This window comes from Diaporthe amygdali, assembly GCF_026229845.1.
Source record: "Diaporthe amygdali strain CAA958 chromosome Unknown NODE_45_length_313557_cov_64_577745, whole genome shotgun sequence".
NCBI classification, from domain to species: Eukaryota; Fungi; Ascomycota; class Sordariomycetes; order Diaporthales; family Diaporthaceae; genus Diaporthe; species Diaporthe amygdali.
This window is the reverse complement of record NW_026517065.1, coordinates 76,501-104,130: the sequence shown is the minus strand read 5'-3', so window position 1 is coordinate 104,130 and position 27,630 is coordinate 76,501. Positions and strand designations below refer to the sequence as shown.

Below are 27,630 nucleotides of genomic sequence, written 5' to 3'. Positions count from 1 at the left end.
GGTTATTCAAAGTGAATGAAAAGAAAACATAGAAAGAGACCAAAATAGGAGAGAATAGGCAGCGCTTGTTGCCCGTGCCCCTGGTCAAGCAAGGGCAATACGCGCATTCGCCGCGGACTCACTGTATCCGCAGAGGTCTGGCCACACGCACAAAAATGTTTCCATGCCAAGGACCTCGATGCCTCTTTCCAGCAGCCACCTGGTTTCAAGGCACAGGCGTGGGTCTAATAGCGTCGGCTCCTGCTTACTGTTGTGTAATAGGGGCCGGTACTTCAAGAATTCTCCTAGATGATGATGGATAATTATGTTGTCGGGCGCGAATGGATATCCGAAAAGGAGGCAGGAATCACTGTATATAAGGAGGCTCTCGCCGGCGTGTGTTCATTGTGAGATTCTTGCAGATCATCACCGATCATCACGTCCTTCATTCTCAACTACAGTCTTTCGCTTGCCTGGGGCATCTTCGTCTTGACGACACACATTCATTCACCAAAAGAATTATTGACAAAACCTTCTCTTTGAAGCCTACCTCAAAACAACCAACTACATTCAAAATGAAGTTCACCATCGCCGCTACCGTCCTTGCCTTCGTGGCCCCCATCGCTGCCGGCCCAGCTGGCCAAACTCCCAACAACTTCTTCGACCTGCAGAAGCGTGCCACCCTGCCCGTCCCTGCGTCCAAGGGCAGCGTCACCTACAAGGCGGCCAAGTCCATCTCCGGCACCTTCGATGGTGGCCTGAAGACCTACGGCCGTGGTGTTTCCTGCACCGGCCAGGCCGAGGGCGGTGACTCTGACGCCGTCTTCATCCTGGAGAACGGTGCCACCCTCAAGAACGCCATCATCGGCAAGGACCAGATCGAGGGTGTTCACTGCAAGGGTGCCTGCACCATCGAGAACGTCTGGTGGGTCGACGTCTGCGAGGGTAAGTCGCCCCTGTCTTCGGACCTACTGATGGATTCTTGACGATGGAGAATTCACAAAGCTAACATCTCTCTTCTTACCCAGACGCTCTCACCATCAAGGGCGACGGTAACGCCAACATCAAGGGCGGTGGTGCCCAGGCCGCCGAGGACAAGGTGATCCAGCACAACGGCAAGGGCACCGTGACCATCGACGGCTTCACGGTCGTCGACTTTGGCAAGCTGTACCGCGCGTGCGGCAACTGCAAGAAGAGCGCCGAGCGCCACGTCGTCGTCAAGAACGTCAAGGCCTACAACGGCAAGCTCCTGACCGGCATCAACCCCAACTTCGGCGACTCTGCCACCATCTCCAACACCTGCGCCACCTCGGTCAAGACCATCTGCGAGGAGTTCAAGGGCACCACCCCCGGCAACGAGCCCAGTTCCGTCTCCAAGGGCCCCTCCAGCAACTGCAAGTACACCACCGTCAGCTCTTGCTAAGCAGCTTGCTGTGGTGATTGCGGTCACGTTCAGTGAACGCTTGGAAGGATGCCAGAACAGTGGTCGACTGGCATTGTGTATATAAAGTGAAGTTGCCGGAAGGCTTCTGAGAGTATTTTGTACATAATCATTCTATTCTTATTAACTAAGCACATACTGTGCATATAAATCAAACCTTATTTATTTGAACTCAATTTGAGCCGAATGAAAATCTAGTGAAAATTTTTCAACTTGCATTGCTTAAGTCTTTCTGGTAATTATTGGAACTATCATGGATGTCGTTTCTAGAGACCTCGGGAGCATTAATTCAAAGCATTGAGACGATCGAGATCGACAACCCAAACCCATGGCACCCCTACGTGAGCCGCACAATCAAGTAGCGGTGGGCAGGCAAGACAAGAACAGGCAAATGGGAATGCAGATCTGGATGTCTAGGCCGTCTGAGCGAGATGAGATGTTCTGGAACGATTCTTCCGGCCATGTGTTACTTTTGCACGCTAAACGGCGACGATCCGCCAGCCCGCCCACTAACGGCCGACACCGTCTCGTTTGAGAATCCAGCGCCAGGGGATATCATGTGATTCGAGTGAACCGCACTTGTTGCTGTCATGCGGGATGACATTACCCTTTTTGTCTCCAGCTGCTTGACGGTGGCGGAGTGAGAGGCATGACGACGCGGGCTTCCACTGGGAGGATCACTTGCTTGCTTCCGAGCTTCCTGCTGATCACTCACGCAATCAGTCCTCTCTGTTTAAGAGCGGCCGCTGCTGAGATGGTACATCGCAGGGAACAGTGTGCCGGCCGGCAATTCCTGCCCAGCAATCGTGGGCGCCTAACACAGAGTGTCATCTGGGTAGGGGTAACGAGGCAAAGCCAATGGCCGGCCTATCTGGAATCCTGTGGTTGGTGTGAAGCTCCCATTCCGTGTTGGCAGGGGGTGGGGGCGGTCTCTTCCCATCTGGACGGTTGACATACATTAGTCTAGCTCCCTGACACGGCAAGATGAGGAATATTGGGCATCGTCGACGCTGTCTCATGCAGTGCAGGAAGTGCAGGCAAATGGGAGGGTGTTCCCTTCCAACCCTTCCATGCCTCACAATGCATGGATGTCATTTCTGACGGAGATGTCCTGCAAGCCCCTTGAGGCTCACTGGCGCCACCTGTTCAGGACAAGAAGGCTGGCAGGTGTGGCAGCTTGCAGGAACGGCTGGACCTGTCTCCTGCGCAGGCACATATGTGACCGGCATCCAATTCGAGATGTGATCAACTCACCAGACCGACATGTTCATTCTCATCTGGACAGAGTAGAATCCCGTCATTGAACCATCATCAACTGTAATTATAATAGTCTCACACACATACCACTCACATATATATATATAGGTAGAAAAATCTCGAAGATGGTCGCGCACAACGTCGATTTCTCTCCAGAGGAGTACGGCACCACTATGTCCCACCGGCAAATCTCCCGCCAATCTGCGAGAAGAGAGCCCCATCATAGTCGGATCATTGAGGCAACAGCACCCACCTCCTTCTCGAGGATCTTCGCCAATGCCGGCCGTGAGGGTCGCCAGGGGCCGCTGCAGCTCCGGAAGAGCCCACCACCTTCGCCCGGCCGCCTGCCTACGACGAGAGTGGCGATGCCGGCGTCGGCGACTGACTCCGTCTCCATTGCGCCTGTGCGACACTCCGCAGCACCAATGAGTTGAGGACTTCACCGTCACCCGATCCATTGCTGGGGCCTGCTTCCTGTGCGTGACACAGCCTGAGGCCGTCGAGGAGGTGGTCATCTCCGGACCAGTTTCGCGAGGATAACAGCGACATACTTGATGCCATGAGAGCAAATGCTCCGATTGGGAGAGGCTGGAGGCTGGAGGCTCAATTGCTGACTCCTAAGAGGACGAGCATGACAGTTCACGACGCGGAACCTATCCCGGGCGAGAGAGATGGAACGCCTCGCAAATGGAACCGACCGCATTGGTGCGCCGTTCATGATTTGTGCCTCAGATTGTGTGACACGGAAGCGAACCAGTGCAGTGCGACCAACAGTGCGTTGTTGTCCGCGCCCAGGGACAACAGAGACGGAGTTTGCCGCCGCAGTCGCGGGACACGCTGAGCAGGAGTATATGTGCGCAGCTCTCGGGAGGATGTGAAAATGATAACACTTCCCAATCCGGCAAACCGACGAGAATCTATACTTGCACCCGACGGCCCACGAGTCGCTCGCTCACTCACACCCCAAATCCCGTGCTTAGCCCATTCATCCCACGCCCGTTCACTGCAGCCTCTTTCTTAATTGTGCCTAATAATTAACCAGTGGGCGGCGGCTCGATACTCAATCAATCAAACAAGCTACGAACCCCCATGCCCCCCTCTCCGTCCCCGCCTCCTGCCGGCCCCGAACGTGGACCCTCCCACCATCCCATCCCGTCGCCAATCTATGCAAGATAACAGAGCTGCATATAGGCCCCAGTGCGGGAGGCAGGAGGAGACAAGATACACCCCGAAGACGAAAAAGATGAGAAGCCACAAACCAGGTATCCATGGCAGTTGGTCACATTGCATCTCTCGGTCCTGCAGCCGGGGACGCAAAGGGTAATAATACTTGGGGGGGCCAGAAAAGAGGCAATGAATGGAGACACAGCATTGCACATACATACACAAGAAACGGACATCAATGGGCGAAATGCAATGCAATGCATCGTCACCTCCCCCCCTCCCCCCAGAAACCGGAACAGAACAAAGACAAGAGACGCCCTTCGATTCCCGGTTCTTTATCTTCGCTCCCGCTTCCATCCTCCTTCCTCGCCGCTCTAGCGCCCATGCAACCCATGCAGCCTGACGCGCAGGCGCAGCTGGATTCGCGGGAATGGGATCAACGATCGACTCTTGGTCTAACACACACAGCTTGGGCAAACAAGGCCCCCTGCCAATGTTGTTGGCGCGGCAATGTCTGCCGCCCAGAGAGAAATGCTGCCCTGCAGGAGGAGACGCATCCTCGATGTGCCGTCGCAGGGACGAGCGGAGCAAAAAGAAAAAAAAAAGTCCCCGACTCTTGTGTGCATGCACGTACCTTGCTTTTGGTGTAAATACTGTGTATTCGTTGTAGGGCATGCAAGTATCGTACGTGATACTACCCTGCCTGCCCATAGCGATACAAGCTTCGTGCCCTACTAGACAGAAAACGCAAAATACGTCAAGCACCCGACATGCCCACAGGCACGTAGAAACGGGCAGAGTCAGTCCCCAAGTCAATTAAAAAAAATGGACAAGGGAAGCAAAGCAGCAGCCCTCGGGAAAGGGCCCCACTTGCCCGCCGACGGCTCTGCTCGGTCGCTGCATGCACGCAGACCTTGCATGCATGCAAATGCAACGCACGGCATGGTGCTCTATTATCTCGGAAGGGGGCCGGCCACAGAGACAGAGATTGGGAGAGGGAGGGGGGGAGGGAAGGGCGGATCGTCCCTTGGTCCCCTAGAAACCAGAAAGATATTCCGCGAACCCTGCGCTGCACTGTGACGAAGGGGGAGCCCCCCACAGAAAACAAAGCAAAGTCACGGTGCGGACCAAGCAAGAGGCGACAGATATCAGCCTCAGATTGGCTGGGTTTTTGGGTTGGTGATGATATGATTTTGACTAGACATGGTATGACAGCCAAAACAATTTCCGTGCCGGCGACGATACGCTTTTCGTTTCCGCAGCAGCCGGGGGTTCGTCCGCCGGGGGTGGGGGTCGGGGGACCAGAGGTTCGATAGCCCGCCGCCCCCGAGACGGGCTCCCGGTTTCAATTCTGCCGTTGACACAGGTCAGAGGATAAGTTTTCCCTCTCGGAATGTTTGTGCGAGAGAGAGAAGAGCAAGAGGGGAGCTTCGGATTCGCGAACAGGCATCACGTAATCCACAGATACGATTCAGATCTGGTCGCAGAACCCGAGCTGTTCGGTCCACACAACATGCTTTGTTTCGCCATCAGACCGATGAAAGCTTGGGCGACGGACGGTGCGCATTGCTGAAAAGGCGTTTCGATCGGGAGGCAGCCCGCGACACAATGGAATGGCAGGCATGGTTCGGGTTTGCTAATGAAGAAAACTTTTATTCGCTACCTAGACACGGCGTGAGATATCCAATCCGCCATCCTGTCCCAGCCCAGCGCCCGCAAATGATGATGTGTGGTATAATGTCCCAATCCTGCCCTGCCCAGAAAATGCTGAAAAAAAAAAAAAGGTAAATGAACGATGCCAACAAAACAAGTCCAAGGCTTGCAAAAGAGCCTGCCCACCAGGCAGGTTCTTCTCAATGCGTTGGCTGCACTGTGCGCCTCATCCAGGCGACCATCAATTCGTAAATCGGCCAATGTCGACGACTGCTGACTTGTGTGCGCCAATGCCCCTCTCGCCTATGAGGTATGCTGATACGTGAGACGCCGATCCCATGAGGAAATAAACAGAATCGAAAGAAACCGACGCCATCCGCGATGCGCACCACACGAATTCCTTGCGATAGGCAGCAAGATGGTATACCCCCACGCCGTGTTTAGCCGCAATCATCGCCGGCCTGGTCATGACTCGTACTCCATTGGCAATAGTCCCCAATGCGGGTCGGTTAGCCAGCCTCCCAACGTGGACACTGTGGTAGCGCCCGTGGGAAGCACTTCCGAACCTCCCACTCGAAGTCCGTAAATGGGATTTGTGGGGTGGTTTGAAGAATCCGATGCAAGAAAATTCGCGATCAAAAACATGGAAAAGCCGATCGGCCTCGGTGGCAGCCGCAGCGCCGCCGAGCTGGAAAATGAGTATCGCCATAATGGGCAATCACACCGTGGTAGACGTAAGCAGCCTCTTCCCGGAATAGGCTGAAGTGCCAACATGTTAAAATTGTGACAGAGCATCTTTCCCGCCTTAGCTTGATCCTGCACCCACGCACCCCATCCAGGGGTTCTGTCACGCTGAATCAGCCACTCAGCTGCATGTGAGCTTTCATTTTGAACACACAACGTGAGCGGCTGAGCGCCAAGGTGTGGCCCGCCTTTTGCGTGCTGGGTGTTCACATGACCAGCAAACATATGCATGATGCCGCGAGGTGTGTAAGATTGTAGCCAGGGTAGGGTCCGTGTGCCGTCCGTGCCACTCTATTTTGATCATCACCGGCTGGTCATGGGCGTGACGAGCTCGATGCTCTTCGGTCGCGAATATCCGCCGGGGCGGCGCGATGGTAATGGTCGGTCCGCTGTGCCCGACGAGGCCATCGTGTAGCCATAATTGTCGTAGGTGGAGTACATCGAAGTGGGCCGCGTGCCATACGACGTGCTGGGACTCGTTGCTGTGCTGCGCGATGAGAAAGGCCACACGCCGCTGGGATAAGAGCCAGGCGGTGTGGGTGGGCTTGATTCTCGGATAGACAGCGACCTAAGCGCCGAAATGGCTGACGTGTGGTGGCTGCTGCTGGTGGGCGACGTCGGCGGGGAGAGATGCATAGAGTTGGGTCTGGAAGGCGAGGCTCTAGGGATGATGTCCTTTGGCTCAGGTGTGCCCGCAGCGTAGAAGGGGTAGTTGTGAGTGGAACGGCCACTGTGGCCGTGACTCCTGGGTGTCATGCTTGATACGGACACATTGTTGTGGTCCCTGGCGCGACAACTGTTTCCTCGTCAGTATGGACAGGATCGCTGTGTACAGCAAAAGGAGGACTACTCACGATTCAGAGCAGTATAGGAACTTCTCATCTTGAGGAACGAATTGCTTCTCGCAGGTCATGCTAAACATTGACAAGTCAGCCCAGGAGCCCTTGGCAGATTATAGATGCAGGTACAGCACGCTGCCGCCCAGCTTCACCTCCACTACCCCAAAAATGCGCGCGCCCGTTGTGCGTTGTGACAATTTTTGGATCGATGACTCAGTCAAAGAGAGTGCGTGCAGGATGGAGGGACCATGGTCTCGCGAGGGGATGGCGGGAGATGCAACCGCGTGAATGAACCAGTGAAACCTACCAGAACTGTGGGAAACTCTCTCTCTCATGCTCGACGGACAACCAATACTCGTCGTCCATGTCTCGTTCTCTTTCTCGGAGATTCTTGCCCAGCTTGTGGGGTGTTGTCCTTCGTGTCATTGCTGGTCGTGTTGATTTATGCCTTGTAGACAGGTCGGAGACTGTGACGGCTTTCCTCACGTCTGTGGTAGAGGTGTTGGCAGACCCGTGGCCAGACTTCCTTCGGTGGTGGTGCATGAGGTAGGATTGAGAGTGCGAAGAGGCGATGGGCCGGTCTTGTATGCTGATGGGAACGAGCCACACTGCTCGCTCGTTGGCTGGCCGTTTCGCACCAAGGGTCCTTTCAGGACGTGGGGAAGGCAGCGGGGTCCAATATCTGGGGAAAGGCCAGTGGTTCGCTGCTGTGTTCTCGACGGGATCCCAATTTGGTCCGTGATGTTGGTTGGCTCGGTGGCTGCCAGCGGACAGACCAGAGACGAGCAATCCGAGGGGGGTGGTGGGCGCTAGGGGTGCGCGGGTTCGGTCCTTATATGCAGCAGGCTGAAGATGGGTGTGGTGGAAAGACGGGTACTAGTAGGTGGATGGCGTGCGTGGACGTGGACTTGTGAGCAGGAATTGGCAGGTTTGTGCTCGTATCGACTTGCAGGTGGCAAATGGATTTGAAAATTGAGGAGCAGGACAGAGCAGCAGCGCAGGGAGGAGAGAAGAGACGACGATAATAATAATAATAATAAGAAAGAATATGGGAAGTCTTCCTGACTCTTGCGCAACCGCTGATAGCAGTGTCGCGTCGAATTGCGTGAGAGATAGCGTGGGTTGGGCTGTTGTACCGTGCCGTTTCTGGTCCTCGGAACTCGTGGGATTGACTAATGTGCCAGACCAACGGCCTGCCTTGCAAGCGTTGACAGCCAAGTCGACGTCGTTTGCCCGCTAGAGGGGGATCGTAGCAGGCTTGCCAGGGATTCCGCAGGGCTAACACGGCTCCTCGATGATGTGTGACCGCTAGTGCCAGGATGGATGAGGGACGGTAAGTCCTGCAGCTGCTTGGATGCGACGGTCGGTCGCTTTCTGGAGCGAGGCCGGCGTTAATGGTGCCAAAGTATAAAAGACCCGGCAGGTGTACAAGAGGGCAGACCGTAGGGATCCGCGGTCAGTGAGGCTTGTTTGTCGTGAGATGACGGCAATGCAATGCGTGTCTTGTCCTCCTGACGGGTTCCGAGTCGGAGGCACGAGACTTGGGGGGGTTGTCTTATGCTAAGGCGCCAATGCCAATTGAATTGCGAGGGGGTGAGCAGCGGTGATGGCTGGTGCCTGTGTGTTTGTACGGTATGTACAGTCCCGGATAGACAACGGATGCTCCGAAACGGTCCAAACCAGTGGAATTGTGTCCTGAATCCTGATTCCGGTATATCCTTATCCTGTGTCCTGTGTCCTGTGGGGAGGAAAGCTAGGATTGGCCTATTGTGGACAAAGAGCAAAGTTATAGAAATTGCCAAATGGGAGAATGGTTTCCTTGATGTTGTTGTTGGTATGACCGGTGTTGTTCCTAACCTGGGAGAAGCCGAGGGGATTGGAGCAAGTAAGAGAGCGGGAATGCCTGTGTGAGTATTTAAGTCCTTGGCTTTGCTTTGCTTTGCTTTGCTTTCTTCCTTTCTTTGCTCTGCCTTGGCTTGGGCTGTCGAAGGATGAGGTGGATTCGCTGTGCGAGCACGTAATAGCAAGAGAGCAAGAGTCAATCAATTGTCAATTGCAACGGTGCAGCAGTGCAGCAGTAGCAGTGTACTGTAGGCCAAAGGGCAAGGGGAACGAGAGTCCGGGAATGGGATGGTGCCTTGGGATATAAGAAGCTCGAGGTTCGGTTGAAACGAGGGACACTGCATCAGAGTTGCAGAAAGAGGAGCAGAAAGACCAGAGTTGGCAAGCACTGGATCTGTGATCTGTAATGTATGTATATGTAATGTGGTCTTGGACGAGGAGAAGCGGATTCCCTGGGCTCGCAGGAACCTGTGACTCTTTATTTCCGCGTGTGGTCTGGCCCGCCTGCTCAAGTTCGTTTTCTTGCGTGCGGGATGAGGTGAGCTGCTTTGCACTGTCACTAACTACTTGCTCTCTCTCTCTCTCTCTCTCTGTGCCTTGCTCTTTTGCTGCTGCTGTTGCTGCTGCTCTTCTGCAGCGCTGCACAGGCCAGTCTGGGAACAAGGGCGTGGGCAAGGGCCAAGGAGAGACTTGGGCGACAGTACACAATACAGTATGGGACCATGTACCTTTCCCCTCCACTCCACCCCTCCCCTCCTCTGGGCCTGGCATCTTACAGTACGCAGTAACTGTAATAATGGACGCCCAGGGAGCTTGGGCCTGGAGTGGATGGAACCTTAGATGGACCTGGATGGACCTGTTGAAATGCACGTTGCCCGGTCGGTCTGAGGCATGGCTCCAAGTACCGGTACGCAGAATTGCTGCTTGGGTCATCCGACGTTCCCGTATCGGTACTCAGTACGTGTACGCGTGTGTACCCTGGGCACCCTTGCAACCTCCCTGGTCGCCTGGTACCCTCGTACTCTGGTACGGCACGCCGGTACGTGCATGCTCGCTTCGCTTCAATGGGGCAGGTGGCCAGGTGCCCGCTTCCCATTGCCCAAGACATGGGTTTCTTGCTTTGGCAGTTGCAGTTGTTGCCAGTCCCAGTCCCAGTCCCAGTCCCAGTTGCCAGCCCGCCATGCCTGCCACCAGCCAGCCAGGCCGCCGTCCCAGACCGTCCCCACTCGAGCTGGGAGCCTTGGGGGAGACACTGCGACCGCGACTGTTCCGATACGGTGAAACAACCCATCCATCCATCCATCCATTCATCCATTTCATTCATCCTACCGTCACTGCCCAGGTACCGTCACACAATGTCGCCGAAAGCGGAACCGTTTTGGGCCATGGGAAACCGCCAGAGTCTAGATCTCAGAGATTTTCCTTGGGTGCCCTCTTTTTCCTGCCTGGTGTGTTTTGATCCTTCATCACGATTGCTTCCTGTGACTCAGCTGCACACCCAACATGGCCAGCCGGCCTCCTATCGCGTTTGCGCAAAGATTGTAATGTCACAGCGCCCCTGACAGATGGAAAAAATTTTCTGCTCCAGGCCTGTCAGGAACGTGTCTGTCCCCGAGGCTGACAAGGCGCCCGGGCAAACACGATATCCAAAGGCCACTGTGGGTGGATGGAGGCAATCTTGTCGCCCGCCAATACAACATGTCCCGGACAGCTCCTGTGATTGGCCCGTCCTTGTGAAGCCAGGCACGTAGCACGTTGCTCTGCGGCGGGTCGAACCTCCAGTCAGCCAGCCAGTCAGTCTGTCTGTCTGTCAGTTCCACAGGGTCCAGGGACCTCCAGGCACAAAACATTCCGAATATGAGATGCAGCTACATGTGCTTCATCACATGGAGGAGCGTGTTTCTCATGAGTAATAATAATATGACTTAGCCGTCACGACCATGTTCTCCCAGCTTAGCTGCTTGAGGGCAGCACGAACGAACCTTGTCTTGGAACCTTGAGGGCCCCGCAAGAGCACAGCCAGATCCAGAGCCAACAAAGCAAGCAAGCATTTCGCTACGCCGGTCAAGACAAGCGAAGCTACTTTGCTCTGCCACCGTGCCATCATGGGTACGTGGTACGCAGCACTATTGCACGATGCGCTGCACAGTACTAGTAAATACATATTGCGAACCCCCTCTTTCCGTCGTCATGCACTGAGGCCTGCGTGCGGAAGCCTTCCCGGTGCATGACATGACAAACAGTGGCAGTATCGACAAGAATCATGCAGCAACAGCGAATGATGAGCTGTAACTGTTGCACAGCTGGCAGGAATCTGCTCAGCGCCGGTGCCTTCCACGCCCGCCCATTAGCTAAGAGCAACTTCAGCTCCCGGTGCCTGGCGATGCTTTCCCCAAGCTCTGCTGGCCAAGCCTGGGGCGATGGGGTGCGCAAGGGGAAAGCTCCAGTGCTCCACGCCCGCACAGCACAGAGGGCCAGTCCTTGGGGCGGCATCTGTCGGTGAAGGGCTCGACTTGCGATCGTTCCTCTGGGCGCACCGATCTGGCTCAATAGGCTGGTATCTTGTCACTCTGCCCTACAGTACATATACAACACACAACGAAGCGAAGAGACGGTGGACCTGATAATACCGGGTACGCAACGCAGCCATGTACCGTGCTGTACCGTCCTGCACGTAGATGGGACCGTTGGCGGCACTGAGTCTGCCTGCCTGCACGCCCTGACGCCCTATGGAGCAGAAGCAAGAATCAGAACTGAGCCTCATCGATGGCGTCAGGTACCTCGACTATTGTTGATGCGAACCTGGATGGAGCCTCGAGCCGGGCGCCTAGGCCAAATGGATGACAATGGTGCTACCAGGCTAGAAATCACGAATCATCAAGCCCAAACCGCATGACCTCATCCTCGATCAATTAGAGAGTTTCTCTCACATAACAGCCGAGCCCCGGCCGTGTCTCAGAAAGCCAGAAACAATTACCTCATATTCACCATCATAGACGAATCTCGAGCACTTTGAGTCACGAGCCTCTGGTCAACTCCGCTCCAAACAAACTTGCTCCCAAACTGTGCCAAAGGTCAAAAGTCTGTTCCTGACTTGGGCCTTGGCAGGACACCAACGGCCACCCCCCCCCCCTGCGCAAACCCCTCGCCCTTTATGTTGGTCTCAGTTGAGAACCCTGATGACAAGCCCTAGCCTTTACCAGGGCTCTTCCTTGCGAGGCCGGCGAAAGTCTGGAGCCGCAAGGTTTTGACAGATCGGGATCGACGCGTTTTTGCACGACACGGGAAAACATCAACACATCGATTTCCTAAGATAGAAACACCACAGGGCTGAGGAGATGACACACCTGGATTGACAGGACTGACGTTCATTGCCTCTGTGTAAAACATGGCCTACGAGGAGCCGGGAATGCTCAGCTCTTCACACAGGCACCCCTCCTCCCCCAAAGCCTGCCATGATTGACGCGGCGTCGTGGCTCGTCAAGTTGACGTCCCGAGAAAAAAAACCTGCTTCATTCTCTTTCATTCGAAGAGCGATATTTACACTGCAGCAGAGCTTGCGCGTACACTTGTCCAGCCGCAAGATCTCTCTATTCCTCATACACAAATCGGACCCTTTTTCTGCATCATTCCGCATGCGCCTTTTCTTGGTCCTGGATCCCCAACTTGCATGCAAGCCAACCCAATTCGAGGCAAAGGCCAGGTCCCTTATCTGTCAGGGCAAAGCAAAGCAGTGCTACTCAAAGATACGCGAAAAGACGGCCTCTGGATCGCTCGGAAGTGTATGCCTCGGACGCTCGGGAGGCTTGCCCTATATTATGCCGAGCATGCCGTGGTCGGTCGCCTCTCGGCCTCCGCCTGACCGATCATCGCTGAACCTGCCTCTTCGCAACATTCATATCTGAGAGCGTGGGGGGCTCACGATCCTCCTCGTCTGACAATTTGTAGCTTCCCCGCATCTGTTCTTGCACCCTGCAGCAACGGACAATCTGCCTGCCTGTGTCGGCTACAGTGCATATGTCGAGTTTACTATCTACGTAATATATGCACGGGGCAGCGGAGGTGATGCCTATGCATGTCTCACGAGTTCAATCAGACCCAGAGCGGCTGCTCATCACCGAGTTGTGTGCGTACTGCAGATGGGCAGGGCGATCCCGGAATCTCAATTAACAGTTCACACTGCTACTGCTAGGAAAACTGCTGCAGTCCTGCAGACTTGTGAGCACTATCATCAAAGACCTCTTGCCCCCAGGAGCGAAAGATCGCCATGTGTTTCACACACCAGGATCAACTACTATAGCGAGCCTGCAGTAGCTAGAAAGCCACCACCGTTTCTATCACCCGGAAATCCCGAATTTGGCATGCCGTCAGACAAGACTTTTGCAACACTGTACCCCGTATACTCGGTCATGCCATGTCCATACAAGGGTGCGGAAAAGGGAGCCGAAGAAAAAAACCGTCCTCGCTTGCGGCCCATCATGGAGAAATTTCACGTTTCCACGCCCTACTGGAACCCACAGTGTACCCAGGCTGTAGGGTCCAGAGTGCCCAAAGCCGGAGCCAGAGTGGTATTCCGGACGGAGCCCTTCTCTGACATCCCGCCGTTCCGGGGGGCCTTCACCGGCTTCCCGACCCCGTTCCAAGGGGGGCGGCCACTGCCCCACCGGGGGCGGCCCAGGCGGTGGGCATCGCTCATGTTTCGAGAACACGTCTCTCAGCTGGAGACGATGAGAAAGTTTAAAAAGTGCACGCACGGGTACGGTATGTGTCAGTTCCGCTCTGTGATCTCATCGGCAGGGCCCCAGTCCACGCGCCTTACCGCCCGCTGATTGTGCAAACGGATGTGAAATATCACAATTCCGCCCCGCTTCCAAGGTTCAACACGCGCTTGCGACCGCCCGCGCCCCCTACAGTACCCTCACCCAACCCTGGGAATGAATCGTGGGATTTACGCCCGCCCGGTGAGCGACTGTCATGCCACCTAAGCTGGTGCACATGGCCATCTGGTAACAGTCGAAAAAAAACAATGGAGCTGCCGGGGGTGGGCAATGGCAGGACGGGAAGCGGTCGAACGCCTGGGGCAATATCCCCTTTTTAATGGGGAATCTGGTGACCTTTTTGGAATGGGTCACGGGGAGGGAGGGGGATCTACGGAGTCAGCGGGATGATGATGTGTTCTTGTCATTTCATCAGCTTCTCGAACTCTGGTCGATGCATCTCATGTTGTATCTCTCATGCACCTGCATCGCCCCTGCATTTGTTTTGTTCAATTTTTTTTTTCTCTTTCAGTGCGTTGCAGAAATATCGGGGGTCGCCTTCCCGTCACTTTCGGCCGCGGCCTGGACGAAATGAGAGGCCCCAACGTGAGGCATCAAGGGCGCCCAAGCGAAATCCTCCGCCCTACGTGTACTGTGCAACGTGCTGAAATTTTATCTAGCGGTAGCCCTCTGGGCCTATGAATCGAGCACGAAGCCGGCCATCTTCGGTTCGACGAGGTTCCCTGTGGGGAAAAAAGCCACGAGAGCTTGGGCGTTCCCACAGGGGCCCTTGGTGGAAAAGCCCACAGGGGATGAAGAAATAAGTGTTGCTCAGGGGCCCATACTGGAAACAGAATGGGGGCCGAAATCTTTCGACACGACGACCACCAGCAAAGCAAAGGAACGGTGTGAAAACGGTCGCTCGTTGTTCGACGCCAGGTCCCGCTGTTTAACTTGGATTAGGAAATGAGCGGCATCATTGACGCACATCGTCACTTCTTTGGTGCGAGGGCATGCAACGGCTCACAGCCCACATGCACGCATGCCCCAGTCCTGTACCAGCGCCGTCCCTCAGGGTGAGGTTCTAGACGTCCGGATTGACAGGTTGACAGCCGGATACAGATCTTTGAATTTTCCGGCCCTCTTCTTCTCGTCCACACAACACGGCCAGCTGCAGCCAATTGCAAACCCCATCCCAGGCCACCCTTCCTAGACTCTTCGGCCAACAACCAACAGCCACTCGAGCGATGTGGGTGTGTGCAAGTGTGTGTGTGTATGTGTTCGTGTGTGATGTCTCGCATGGGACTCGTCTCACCCAACACCTTGCTCGCATCGCACATCATCCTCTTTAAGCGCTCCTGCGCAAGGGCCTCGCCCTGCTCAGCTGCAGGTACGCCGAATAGGATCTTGGAGAAGAAGGGAAGGGGGGCCTCGGTTCGTCCTGGTTCGGCAGCGTGGCTCAACCTAACCCATCCCACAATCACACCCTCCCTATGCCTCCGACCTCCCTATGCCTCCATCCAGCTCGCAATCGCATCCTATCCTATTCTTATCGTGAGAAAGCAGGGGCAGAGGACAGTACCGCTGGCAGCCGCGGCTCCCCTCCCACTTTCTCACTCCCAGGCCAATCAGCAAACACCAGGCCCAATTCACCCTCGATATTGTGCATGCGGTTAGCCGTGGCTTGCTGCGCGTATGCCCACCTGATCATATCCCTGCCTGGCTGGCCATGATCATGACCCGTGGGACCATTCGCGCAAAACGGTATTGACTGGATGAAGAAAGTAGACTATTTACCAAGATATCTGGTAGGGCGTGGGGTGACAAGATACGGGAAGCCAAAATCCCACGGTCCAGTCTCTTGGGACCTGGCCAAGTGACAGAGATACCGGCAGGGACGCAAGGAGGGAACCCGGGCCTGAACCTGCACCTGCAAGTAGCCCGTTGCGGGCACGGATTTGATTCCCTCTTGGCCTGCGTCGCCAGAACATTGAACCGGCGGATGGCTGGCGGGGCTGAGGCAATTACTTCCGTCCTCTCTCTTCCCGACGGGACGATGATGCGCGATATTGATCGGTGAGCGATATAGATGATCTCCAGCGGACGGTGAGCGACGCCCTTGCTTGTGCCTGTTCCGACAATAGCCTCGTGTTACAGATAGACCGAGGCATATTGCTGTCCGTCTGCCCGCGAGGACGTCAGGATGACGGTGGAGCCTCGCCAACTGCCTCCCTATCCAAGGTCCCGCGCTCTTCTCATCACGAGAACTGACTCCCGTGAGGGCGGGCACATCACCTATCTTGACCCCATGAATCATCGACTTCCTCCATGAGCATTCTTGGTCAAACCTTGCAGTTGGGGGTCTGTGCCTGGCTCGTAGGCACCTGGCTGGATCACCATCACCATCACATCCACAAGGCACACGCGCCGTGTCTCATGTGGCAGCGGCCCATAGAGGTTCAGCAATCACACCATCTCCTTGTCGAGAGCGGGCACAAGCAATGCCCGCCCGGCCGTCATTTGACAGAAACCGTGACAGGAACGAGCTGCGGCAAGGCAAAAGAAGGAGAAGAAAAAGCATGGTATGGAAGCAAGAGCCACATACACCATCAGGGTTCTCGTCTAGGTGATACTTTGACGTGATGCAGGTCGGTGTGGGGATTGACTCAGCCGATCGCTTAGGACGACGAGGAAGAAGGAAGGAAAGTGAGACCCCCCCCCCCCCAAGCCTTGCTGCCCCGGGACCGTTGTGTGTACCGTATATCTATAGTACTCTACCGGAGACACGGCCTGGGCGCGGCACGGGAGGATGCCCAACATGGGGCAGGACCTGGATGGTTAGGCTGCTGTACAGGACGGCCGGGAGCCCACCCCAGTCCCGGTCTGGGTAGACGTCGTTGCCGTGTTTTGCGGAAGGTCTCGGCCGTACTCCATGCATATGAGACGTCACATGCGGTCCGAGGACGTGCTTGATGAGCTGTAGAACATGACCCCTGGACACTCCTGGCGTCTGCTTCTTTCTGCGGACTTTGTATCGTTATGGCACCCGTAGGTATTGATCGCTAGGATAGTAAAATTGGAAGGGGAGAGAAATACGGCTCCTAAGCGACCGCGAGATTAAGGGCAAAGGTAGGAAGGAGGGCCGGAATGCAAGGATCTATCTCATCTCCAGACTCGACACAATGATGTCAATGTGAACGGAGTCAGGGTTCACTCCGTAGGCACGTCTTTCGTGGACTCTAGCCCCTTTGCGTCGGTGAGACTCCTGAACACTCAATAATCTCTACCAGTGAAGAAATTCCCGAAATTAGAGACGCTATTTCGCTACAAAACCCGCCGAGGAAACGCCCATCATACGGTTTGTCTCCAGAGACACGGCCTAAGCGCCTAACCTAAGGATGATAAAAAGTCTCATGCCTCGCGCCGCCCCTCCCCTCGCGGGCCCTATCATCCGACCCCGAATCCGTCTCGCCCGGCGGGGTGTGTCCCGTCACGCCCAGCGGCCACCTCGAGTCCATCTCCTGCGCGGGGCTGTACCCGGGGCTGTGGCTCGACACCGACCGCGGGCTCGGGAAGGGTCCCTCGTCCATCCGGCTGACCTGCGGGTACCACGGCCGGCCGGAGTCATCGAACTTGGGCTGGTCGCCGTAGAACGGCACCGCGCCCGAGGAGCTCACGCTGCGGTGGGACGTCCTCAGCGACCGCCGCTGCGCCCCGAACTCCCTACCGTCGACCATGCCCCCCATGGCGGCCCCCGGGGAGATGTCGTAGTCCCGGCCGTCCGGCACGGGCGCCGCTAGTTCCGCCGGCCCCTGCTGGACGTTGATGTTGCTCGGCCGCCTTGCAAACGGGCTCGGCGGCGCCCCGTAGCTGCTCGGCGTGTGCGCGTCGTGGGTGTGGGCCGCGCCGCTGTAGGCGCTGTTGGGGCTCCACGGCGTGCCTCCCGGCCCAAAGGTGTACGGGCTGCTACTCCCTCCCGCGCTGGACTTGGGCCCGGAGTGCCGGCCTCCCGTGGCGCCGTAGCGGAATCTTCGGTGTCTCCGTACGAACATGCACAGCCCGACTACCAGGGCGATGAGGGCCACGCCGCCGCCCACTGCTATCCCCACGATCGCGCCGGTGCTGAGGTGCGTGCCGTTGGAGGACGAGGAGTCGCCTGTGGCGGTGGGAATGGACCGTGTTGGGGTTCGAGCTGCTATGGTAGCCCGCTTCGTCATGAGGACATTGAGATCGGAGTTGTCGAAACCACCGGTAGGTGCTGTCCTCGTTGCTCCGCCCGTGGCCTGGCCGCCCACCACGGAGATGATCTCGTCTGGCACCGCGTACGTCGTTAGGTTTGTGGAGTGTAGCTGCCACGGATTCGCATTTGGGTCGGCCTGCTGGCCCAGCACGAGGTTGTGCATCCCCCATTGAGGGGCTACGTCGCATTCGTCACTGAGTGGGAAAGTACCACCGATGACAAGCATTTGTCCCTTGTTGACTACGTTACAACTCAGACTGTGATGGGGGTACTGGCCAGTGACATTTCCATCGTTAGGGTATAGCTTTATCCAGGTGAAAGTGGGAATTGTTACTGTGGCTAGGGTCAGAGAGATTTCTGAGAGCGAGGAGTATGAAGACATACATATATACACGTCGTCGAAGCCAGAAGTATCCGGTGGCATACCAGCACCACCATACAGATATCTGCAATAATCAGTCAACGCCATGTCCGGCCGCCCTGGGTGCTTGCCTCGAGACTCACATATTATAGCTCGACTGGTCATCCGCCCACGTTACCCCAGAACAGAACCTACTTCGCATCTGTGGCGTCGTGCCAGATGTCTGTTGTTTGTACCATCGCCCGCTGAGGATGTCGTATATGAATATCTCGTCCATAGGCTGACCTGTGGTTGTGCCATTTTCCTGGTCCTGGATTCCACCAAAGTAGATCAGCAGCCCGCCATCCGAGGCTGGTATATAGTTCATTGTCCCCTCGGCCCTCCGCGTCGAATCCGGCCCTGTGTTGTTCGTCCATGAACCCTGGTCCATATCGTACTTGATCAAGCCGGTCGTAGCCATAGGTGGGCCTGACCAGCTTGGTACCGAGTTGTTGGAAAGCCATCCGCCGTAGTAGAAGCCCAACCCCAGCTCCGAAATGCCCACGCCTGCGCCATAAGATACCGGATTGATCCCGCTCTGGCTCGGTGGACCCAGATTATTCCATGAGTCGTTGAGTACATCGTATGAGTACAGGTTGAAGGGCGTGGGTGGTGTGTTGTAGTACTCCCCGCCGAAGAGATAAAACTGCTTATTGATGTCGTCGCCCCATAGGATCCCCCCACTGACGTCCGGGATAGATGCGTTCTTCGAGAGGTTGGCATGCAATTGAGGCATGCCACTTGCGCCATTCCTTTGCAGGTCATGATACGAGAGCCAAGTATCTTTGGAACGATGGGGCCAATGTAAGCAAGCATTCTCGTTCAAATCTGCTCTCACTCGTTTCAGGAAAAACAGACTCACTGGAGTAGTTTTGAGGATATGTTGAAATTGGATTCCAATTTATCAGACCGCCGTCGATGTATAGCTTGTCGTCTATGATAGTCGATTGGTGACCAAACCGCCGACAGAAATCTTGTACCGGGTCTCGTTGCTGCCATGACCGAGGGACAAGTAGAGCAAAGACCGCCAGGTACGGCAGCGAGGAGGACGTCATCCTGCAAAGGAGCCTCAAGGTAGGCCCAAAATGGCGGTCGCATTCGGCTTAGCACGAGCTGTGAAGAGCGAGGAGACGGATCTCTCATCCTTCGATGTCGCAGGATTCAAGGTTTCGCATATTCATGCGGTGCGGCGACGCGAGCAGATCGTCCAGACTGTCGGATGGATTAAGTGATCTCCAGATGGGACAACGAGAGGGCTCCCACAAGATACTAGGGGCGGGAGGCGGTGACAATAACACAGGGAACAGACGAGATGGATAACGAACGGCAGATGATGTGAGATGTCCTTGCCTAAGGCCGTCGGGGAGGAAAATTCAAGATGAACGCGGAGTCAAATCTGCAACTAGTGGGAAAAGGCTCAGCGCCTCCCGCCCTCACGTAAACTCAGCCGTAGACCCAGCTCGACGGAACCAGGCAACATCGATGAACAGCATGGCTGGTCTGCGTCGGACCACATCGTGCCACCTCCTTGGCGTGCCGGCGCCGGCGCTGACGATAGAATAACACGAGCGCCATGATAGGTCCCAACAAGCGTTGCAGAGGTAGCTTAAGAAAGCCAGGCTTCGTGTTGGCGGCGTGGAGAGGGGGAAGCTGCATGGTAAGCTGCAAGCTGCGCGCCACAGCTGTAGCTTGCCGAACACGCCGGCATCAAGGTGTGTCGTAAGGTAATTCAAGGAACCTTGCAGGTGAGACCTACATACATGTTGTGATCCCGGCACATACCCAATAGGGCCCCGGCGTGAGCTGCTGCTGAGCTTGGCAATCGGCGGTCGCCTCTCACAGCTCATCCCTGGCAGTCGGCCGACAGCTTGCAGCTTGGGTGAAAGGCGGTGGTCCACTTGTCTGCAGGGCTGACAGAGACACGGGCTTTGATGTAACAAGGGGAGGGAACCGATCGGGATGGCTTGTTGCTGAGGGAGAGCCATGCTTTGACGATGCTCCTCATACGGCCAAATTGTCAGCATCTAGGTCACACAGTATCAAGGTGCCCACACAGTCATGTCAGCCTCAATTCGCAACGAAAGTGCCAGATTACAGAATTTTTTGGAAATTAAGTGTGATATTCTGCGTGCCCATGTTGTTCTGTGTCCTGAATGCGGCTGATTTCTCGATTATTCCAAGGTAAAACCACGGCCGGTGGCTTATTTGACTTGTTCGGTACTATCGGTGTTCGCGACACATCTGTTTTCGCGATGGGCTGCTGGATTTGTACAACGTCCGGACCAATTGAACCATAGATCTGGACGTACGCTACCTGCCGCCACACTCTTCCGGCTTGTTGATGTGACCCAGGTGATGAGGTGGCTCGGCAGAGACTTGCATCCGCACGACCTTGGCAACCCCCATGGCTGACTGCAAGGCTGAAGCAGTCGTTTCCGGTGACTAGATAAAGCAGCCGAGGACTAGGCTGCTCTCGATCATATCCTGGCCATTAGATCATTGATCCGTGCCGCTGCTTGGTGTATTCCATCACTCTCGAACACTTCTTTGATGTCGCCCCATGTGAGCAAATCTTTAACATGCGAGGCATAGGGCGCTTGCGAGGTCGTCGAAGAAGCATGATACGCATCCAATGCGTTGATAGCTTGCAAATCGAGCTCGGCATCCCTTTCCAGATCTCCCGTCGCTGTCGTACAATCCAGCCCAGTGACGACCTCGGCGTTGTGTAGCACCTCGGCGCAGCGAATGAAGGCTCTGAAGTAGAGCTGTTCATACTGCTGTCTCATCTTGTCATCCGCGCCTGGCTTCCACGAATGCCACAAGAGCCGGAAGGCACCCAGTTGGCCGAGAAGCTGGACGTAAATATGGTGAGGGAGAGATCCCTCTTCACGGCTGACGATGCCTGATCCGAACAAGGACGGCTGCACTGTAGAGCCGGCGAGAGTCCGGCCGGTCAATAAGGTGAACAGCTCTGGACGAGTTCCCCTTTCCGGCCCTTGTCCTTGTTCTAATGCCGCCAGTATTCCACTTGCAACCGCTTCTAACGTCTCTGGCTTGTCTTGAGCATTGCCTATGAATCCTTGTGACAAGCAAATATGCAAATATTGCATGACTGCGGGCAGCAAGCGGAGCTCGACTGCCAAGGCCAAACCAAGTAGTGACATGGAGGAATTGAGACCAGCATTTGTTGAGAGCTGTCTCATTGTCAAATTGTTGACGAATTTGAGGGCTTGCTTAGTGTTGTGCCTGTACGAAATGTTCCTTGAGCCCTTCAAGTAGTGTGCAATGTGGTCCACGGAGGCAGGGCTGATCGCATCCTGTCCCAATGACAGACCGTGGGTACACAGTCTTTCAAGTTGTGAAAGGCTCTTGCAGCGGTCGATAGCCTGTCTGAACGTATCCGGTCTGTCCGCTTCACCATCGGTGCCGACTGAAGCAGGCCTTTTAGTAGCGGGATCCAGTCGCTGTCGATGGAGCATAAATTGAATTATGGTGTTTGCATCCCCAGCCAGGATGCGTTCTGGTATGCCGTTGAGATGCAGCGCCCGGTCCCTGCCTTGCAACAACGAATTGGTTCGCCCGGCTCTGTAGTCCATTGTGCCGTCACCAGGCGGCGGGGAGACAGTCGACTTGCCGCCGAGCAGGGCAACCGAGAGCACATCGAGATCCGAAATCTTGAAGGGGCTGTGACGGGCTGCCAGCATTCGGCTCATTTTCCTCCTATCGACGAGCATCTCGGTCGTCAATACACTGACACGCTGCTCTACCTCAGGGATGATAGGATTATAGCCCCATTTGACTTTCTGCTGGGCCGCATCATGATCGTCGAAAGGGCGAACATGTGGGCTGTCCTCGGCGTCGAGATCTAGCACGACATTTGGCAGCTCGAACGCGACGCGTCTCTTTCGTTGGATCCTTTTGTGAGACGAACCCTCGATGGCAACGCCTCTGGGGTATTTCTCTATGATGTTCCGCTTCTGAGGGCTCAGAGTATATGGTATAAAGCCGCCGCACCCCCAGCAGAGCCCAGATGGGTCTCTTACTCTGAGCCGCCTCATACTGTGGGTAAAGCAGATCGCGATTCATGGGAGGGTGGCCCGTGCTGGCGAGACTCTGGAAATAGAGAGGACCTCCAAATCATACGAAAGGTGGGAAAATACTTGAAGCATGGAGTTGATCTGACAAGTGAAGCTTGAGCTCTGGGATGTGAAATTTGTGATGTTGGGTTTCATTCAAACTGAGTATTTGGAGTATGAAATTTCGCCTCAGATATTTGGAGTTCGAGTGTACAGGTAGACGTAGCAGTGCAGTCAGGCCAGGGCTGTGCAGGGGTACGAGCAACGCAGAAAGCCGCTAGACTGTTTCTTGCATATGGCTTAGGATAGACAGCCCAGACAATCATTACCCCAAGCCATCACTTCACCACCCAGTCTTTCCCTCCGATACCCGCCTGACCAGGACTTCAAATCCACAAGTGCTATCGAACATGCCTCCAGCAAAGAAGAGAAAGACTGCCAAGACCGCAAAGGGCGGCAAAAAGGGCCAGGTAACGACCTCGACAGTGGAGGAATCATCACCACCGCCTGCCGACACGCAACAGCCAACACCGCCATCACCACCACAACAACCACCACAATCAACAACAGACGAGACGCCAACTGCACCAGAGCCCTCAGAAAAGGTGCCTACCCCCGCACCAGCAGACGAGCCACCAAGCACAGAAGATGCGCCAGAACCACCCTCCGCGACTGCTTCGGCCAACACCGCCTCGATACAAGACCGCATGGCCCGCTTCCGCGCCCTCCAGACCCGCGCAAAGTCCTCCTCGGCATCCAACCTCTCAGCCGCACAGAGCGAGGCGCACCGCCTGGCCAACGACCCGGCGCAGCTGGCCGCGATCCAGCGCAAGTCGGCGGTGGCGACCAACAAGCTGCTGAAGGCGGACATCGAGGACTCGGGCGGCGACTTCGAGCGCAAGCGGGCGTGGGACTGGACGGTGGACGAGTCGGAGAAGTGGGACAAGCGCGTGGCCAAGAAGGAGCGGCACCGCGACGACAACGCCTTCTCCGACTACGGGCGCGAGGCCAACAAGATCTACAAGCGGCAGCTGCACAACCTGGGCGACCCGGACCTGGAGCGCTACACGCGCGACAAGATGCGCGCCATCGACGAGGCCGCCGCCCGCGGCACCCTGGAGCTGGTCGAGACCGAGGACGGCGAGATGGTCGCCGTCGACAAGGACGGCACCTTCTACGGCGGCAGTGGCGGCGACGCCATCTCCGGCTTCGCCGACAGCAAGCCCGACAAGAAGGCCGTCGATCGCCTCGTCGGCGAGCTCAAGAAGGCCGAGGAGGTCGCCAACAAGAAGCGGCGGGAGCGCCAGGCCCGCAATGGTGACGATGCGGACGTCACGTACATCAACGACAAGAACAAGCAGTTCAACCAGAAGCTGGCGCGGTTCTACAACAAATATACGGCCGAGATTAGGGACAGCTTCGAGCGGGGCACGATGATCTGAGGTCTTCTCTTATTACGGGGTTTTCAAGGTGGCGTCTTGCATCAGTCGGTCTACAGCGGTGTTATTATGCCTTGCTTTTAGCTTTGGTTGCGATGAATAAAATTCGATACCAATGAGATCTTCAAGTGTGAGACTGTCTCGAAGGAGATGCCAGACTTGAACACTGACATCACGACACAGCCTCACAATCATGAGTATTCAGAGTCTTCATCAACAAAAATTATATCCCTGCAGCTTGATGAAGTGATTGTGTCGGTGGGAGGGGGCAGAGTACAAAATGCAGTCAGGACTTTCAAACTTATGAAATGCCATTCCGTGAGTACTGCCACGACTTTATGGCATGCGCTCGCATACCACTCTCTGCCTCAAGAGAGCCTCGAGACACTAAGACACGGTTGAAGGGTATACCCTGGCGCAGCGCTTCGAGTTCAAGCAACTGTGCGTCCCATGAATCACCACTGTCGGACATGAGGCCCGCCGGACAACGCTTCCATGCCGAAGGCACGAGTGAACGGGAGAGACATACCTAGACAACGTCGGTAGGCAAGGTTCACGATGCCTCTGATTGGAAGCGGACGAAGATATCAACAAAGTCGTGGGAAACCAATGCCATTGAATTCTAGACCGAAAAGACAGAAGTCCTGTTCAGCGTAGTAACCAAGCCGTGAGGCTATGCTGCATAATTCCAACCTTGCTTCCAAAAAGCAGCGCATCTGTAAACGCCTCGCCAGTGTATGTATGTATGCCTCATAGGCGACAGACAGTCCGAACCCAAGGCCCAGAACTAGGACCAGAGCAAGAGTAATAGCAATAATGAGGCAAACCGCGCAACCCAAGTCTATTAAAACAAAAAACAACGCGCACCCACCAAGCAAAAATGCAACCAACTTCACCTCCCACAAGACTGCCATCCTCCTTTAGATCCGGTAGTAGGTCCGTACGTTGGGCGGCAGGTTCTTCCCACCAGCCTTGTAGAAGGGCAACTGGCAGTCGGTCAGCTCGGCCGAGACGCCGTCGCCCTTCCAGTACAGACCCTTGGCGTGCAGGCCCTGCTCCATGCCCTCCCAGTACTCGCGCTTGACGCCAAAGTTCTTCTTGTCCATGTCGGCCAGCTTGGCGACGACGTCCTCGGCCTTCGCGCCGGGCCGCCTGGGGATCCGCAGGAACAGGCTGCAGTCGCGCAGCGTCATGGCCAGGCAGTAGCGAGATATGTTGTCGTCGCCGTCATCATCATCATCATCATCATCGCCGCCGTCATTGTTGTCGTCGGAGGTGACAGGGACGACCGCCTTGGGCGCGTGGTCGTTGTCCCACTGCGCGGTGCGCAGGCGGCGCAGCAGGGTCGAGCCGCGCAGCCACGCCTGCAGGTTGTCGGACTGCGCCTCCGACAGGCCCAGCGACCGCCGGATGTCCCCCACGACGTGCTGGTTCCGGGGGAAGTCGACGGCCTTGACCAGGTTCAGCGGGCAGAAGACGGGGTTGCGCGTCGAGTTCTTGAGGTTGCGCTGCACCTCGCGCGCGCAATTGCGGCACTGCTCCGCGCCCTCGGGCGCCCGGGGTGACTGGTGCAGCCACTTGGGCTTGATCTCGTGCAGCGTGAAGAGATCGTCGTCGTCGTCTTCGTCTCCATCGTCGTCATCCCCGGTGGACGGTGATGCGCCCGCCCTCCTGGGCCTCATGTCCTCGACCAGCATGCCGGTCTTCATGCCTTCGGGCGCGAACCTGTGGCCGGCAAAGTCATGGCGGCGGGTGCCCTTTTCTTCGATTTGTTCGAGTTGCTGGTTGAGCCGGTCGAAGAATTCAGGATCTTGGGGTAGCTGGACTAGCTTCTGCTGCACGAGCTCATGCGGCTCGAAAAGAGGCGAAACCTTGTTCTCCCAGTAGTCCTGGAGCTCAGCATATGACATGCCACTCGACTCGTCCTTCGGCAGCCGTAGCAACTGGCCTGAGTGCTCGTTAGCCTGTGCAGTCCTGGACCTCATGGGGGAATTGCCGTGAAACCCTACCGTTCAAGTTTGGGTGGTCTGCCACACCCGTGAGCTCAAAGACGACATTTGCCGCGCCTTCACCAACGAAGGTGCATACTGCTGAGGAGGGTACCGTCTCCATGTTGCTGCCGGTCCTGTGGTTTTGCGCCGCGTCGGTCCGTTGATTCTCAGGATTCTCGATCCACGTTCCCAGAGCCATTAAGTGTGGTTTCCAAATTACACATTACAATCGGAAACAGGTCCGAGGGGGTGTCAGGTAAGTGAAATGCAGAGGTGGCGCCCCGGTCAAGGATGCATGAAGTCGCTACTTCACAAGCGGCGACCGAGCAAGAAAGCGAACGTAATGGTTGCCGTCACCCGTGCCGTGACCGTCGTCTGAAGGGAAGGGCGCTCGAAGTGGTAAAGAGGGAATGCGGTTTCCGTGGTTCACATCTGGGGCCCGCGACGACGGAGGGGAGTTAAAAGGCAGAGGCAAAAGGTAATGCAAGTGCGAATGTGCATTGATGAGGACGGGAATTTAGTCAGGACTGACTGGCACCGGTGACTGACTTTGGGGCCAGCTTTTTATTGTTCAATAGTGCGCTCGGCTCAAAGTCATAGTGGCACTGTAATGTAATATGAGAGGTTGAGAGGTAGGCAGTGAGAGAGCGAGAGTAGTAAGGTATGTCGCCGTCCTCAATCCACATCTACACCCACACCTGCTGTTGACAACGTCCACGCCCACGCCCACACACCCAAGCCGCCCCTGGACCTTGGACCTTGGACCTTGGACCTTGGACCTTGGACCCTGGGCCTTGGGACCCTTGATCTTGGATGTTGGACGGCTGAATCAGTCGTCAGTGCGGCGCCGATTAGCCGCTTCTGCTGTGCAAGGCGGCTGCGGGCAGCGGGACGGGAGTGCAGAGCCGGGAAATAGGAGGGACGTGAGGATGTCAGGGTGTTCGCTGGGGAAATGAGCGCATGTACGGCATGGCTAAGGCGAGGGCGAGAGCGAGGGCGAAGGCATCGAAGCGAAAGAGAGCAAAAAAAATGGACGGCGGCGGTGCTATCTTTTCGTGTGTGAGAGTGTGGTGGTAGTGCCAGAGTGCGTCACCTGCGGTGGCCCTGCAGACAGATAGACACACAGACTGACCGGAAGACACATAATCTACACAGTATAGGTATAGAGAGAGTCGCAGTAGGATGGGCGTTAGATGCGTCCACACCATGGGGGCCATTCCATCACAGGGCACCATGACATCAGCTCTCTTTCTCTCTACCACTGTCCCTCCCCGTATCCATTTCTCAGCCTCTGTCTGCGCCCGCTCTTCCTCTTCGTGTCTCTTTGTATGGGGCAGAATGAGAGTGCATTCTCTTTCTCTGTCTCTTTAGATTTTGACGAGATGCGGATCGGATGCCGCATCTGGCAACGGTCTGGAACTAATGGAGGAATGGTCCAAGACCAATCAGCCAAGGCGAACCACATTGGGCTGGCTGCATGTGCTGCATCTGTGGTGGCATCTGGGTAGACTATCTGCAGCTGCAGGTCCCCTTGGGTTTCGGGCCTGGGCCTGGACTCTGAGCCCTGGGCTCTGGGCCCTTTGGGCTCTCGTCCCGAGTACCCCGGGCGAATCGTCTGCGTCTGTGTGTCTGTGTGTCGTCGGCTCGTGAAGAGGAGGGCTGTGTACGGGGAAGAGGGAAGGGGGATGAGCACCGGCAACATGGGACCACACAACCTGGACGTCTGGATGTCTGGACCTATGAACGAACCTCTTGGACCTCTGGACCTCTGGACCTCTGGACCTCTCTTCTATTTCGGGAAGATGCTG

General features: G+C 56.0%; 8 protein-coding genes across 8 annotated transcripts; 3 read left to right on the top strand and 5 right to left on the bottom strand.

Moving 5' to 3' along the window:
- Positions 1 to 554: 554 nt before the first annotated feature.
- J7T55_007771 (uncharacterized protein) lies at positions 555 to 1,402 on the top strand (the record flags this gene model as incomplete). The annotated part of the gene is made up of 2 exons (XM_053134454.1): positions 555 to 924; positions 1,008 to 1,402. 2 exons carry the CDS (start codon positions 555 to 557, stop codon positions 1,400 to 1,402), a joined length of 765 nt encoding a protein of 254 aa, XP_052987744.1.
- A 1,400-nt stretch (positions 1,403 to 2,802) lies between these two features.
- J7T55_007770 (uncharacterized protein) lies at positions 2,803 to 3,111 on the top strand (the record flags this gene model as incomplete). Its single annotated transcript, XM_053134453.1, has 1 exon — positions 2,803 to 3,111. The coding sequence occupies one exon, from the start codon at positions 2,803 to 2,805 to the stop codon at positions 3,109 to 3,111; it is 309 nt and encodes a 102-aa protein (XP_052987743.1).
- Positions 3,112 to 5,735: 2,624 nt separating this feature from the next.
- J7T55_007769 (uncharacterized protein) lies at positions 5,736 to 6,203 on the bottom strand (the record flags this gene model as incomplete). The annotated part of the gene is made up of 1 exon (XM_053134452.1): positions 5,736 to 6,203. One exon carries the CDS (start codon positions 6,201 to 6,203, stop codon positions 5,736 to 5,738), a length of 468 nt encoding a protein of 155 aa, XP_052987742.1.
- Positions 6,204 to 6,541: 338 nt separating this feature from the next.
- Positions 6,542 to 7,503, bottom strand: J7T55_007768 (uncharacterized protein; the record flags this gene model as incomplete). The annotated part of the gene is made up of 3 exons (XM_053134451.1): positions 6,542 to 7,022; positions 7,093 to 7,152; positions 7,385 to 7,503. The coding sequence occupies 3 exons, from the start codon at positions 7,501 to 7,503 to the stop codon at positions 6,542 to 6,544; spliced, it is 660 nt and encodes a 219-aa protein (XP_052987741.1).
- Positions 7,504 to 17,068: 9,565 nt separating this feature from the next.
- Positions 17,069 to 19,371, bottom strand: J7T55_007767 (uncharacterized protein; the record flags this gene model as incomplete). The annotated part of the gene is made up of 4 exons (XM_053134449.1): positions 17,069 to 18,156; positions 18,301 to 18,362; positions 18,421 to 19,099; positions 19,179 to 19,371. 4 exons carry the CDS (start codon positions 19,369 to 19,371, stop codon positions 17,069 to 17,071), a joined length of 2,022 nt encoding a protein of 673 aa, XP_052987740.1.
- A 1,422-nt stretch (positions 19,372 to 20,793) lies between these two features.
- Positions 20,794 to 22,374, bottom strand: J7T55_007766 (uncharacterized protein; the record flags this gene model as incomplete). Its single annotated transcript, XM_053134448.1, has 1 exon — positions 20,794 to 22,374. The coding sequence occupies one exon, from the start codon at positions 22,372 to 22,374 to the stop codon at positions 20,794 to 20,796; it is 1,581 nt and encodes a 526-aa protein (XP_052987739.1).
- Positions 22,375 to 22,802: 428 nt separating this feature from the next.
- Positions 22,803 to 23,834, top strand: J7T55_007765 (uncharacterized protein; the record flags this gene model as incomplete). Its single annotated transcript, XM_053134447.1, has 1 exon — positions 22,803 to 23,834. One exon carries the CDS (start codon positions 22,803 to 22,805, stop codon positions 23,832 to 23,834), a length of 1,032 nt encoding a protein of 343 aa, XP_052987738.1.
- A 917-nt stretch (positions 23,835 to 24,751) lies between these two features.
- On the bottom strand, positions 24,752 to 25,943 carry J7T55_007764 (inositol pentakisphosphate 2-kinase-like protein; the record flags this gene model as incomplete). Its single annotated transcript, XM_053134446.1, has 2 exons — positions 24,752 to 25,779; positions 25,841 to 25,943. 2 exons carry the CDS (start codon positions 25,941 to 25,943, stop codon positions 24,752 to 24,754), a joined length of 1,131 nt encoding a protein of 376 aa, XP_052987737.1.
- Positions 25,944 to 27,630: the final 1,687 nt, after the last annotated feature.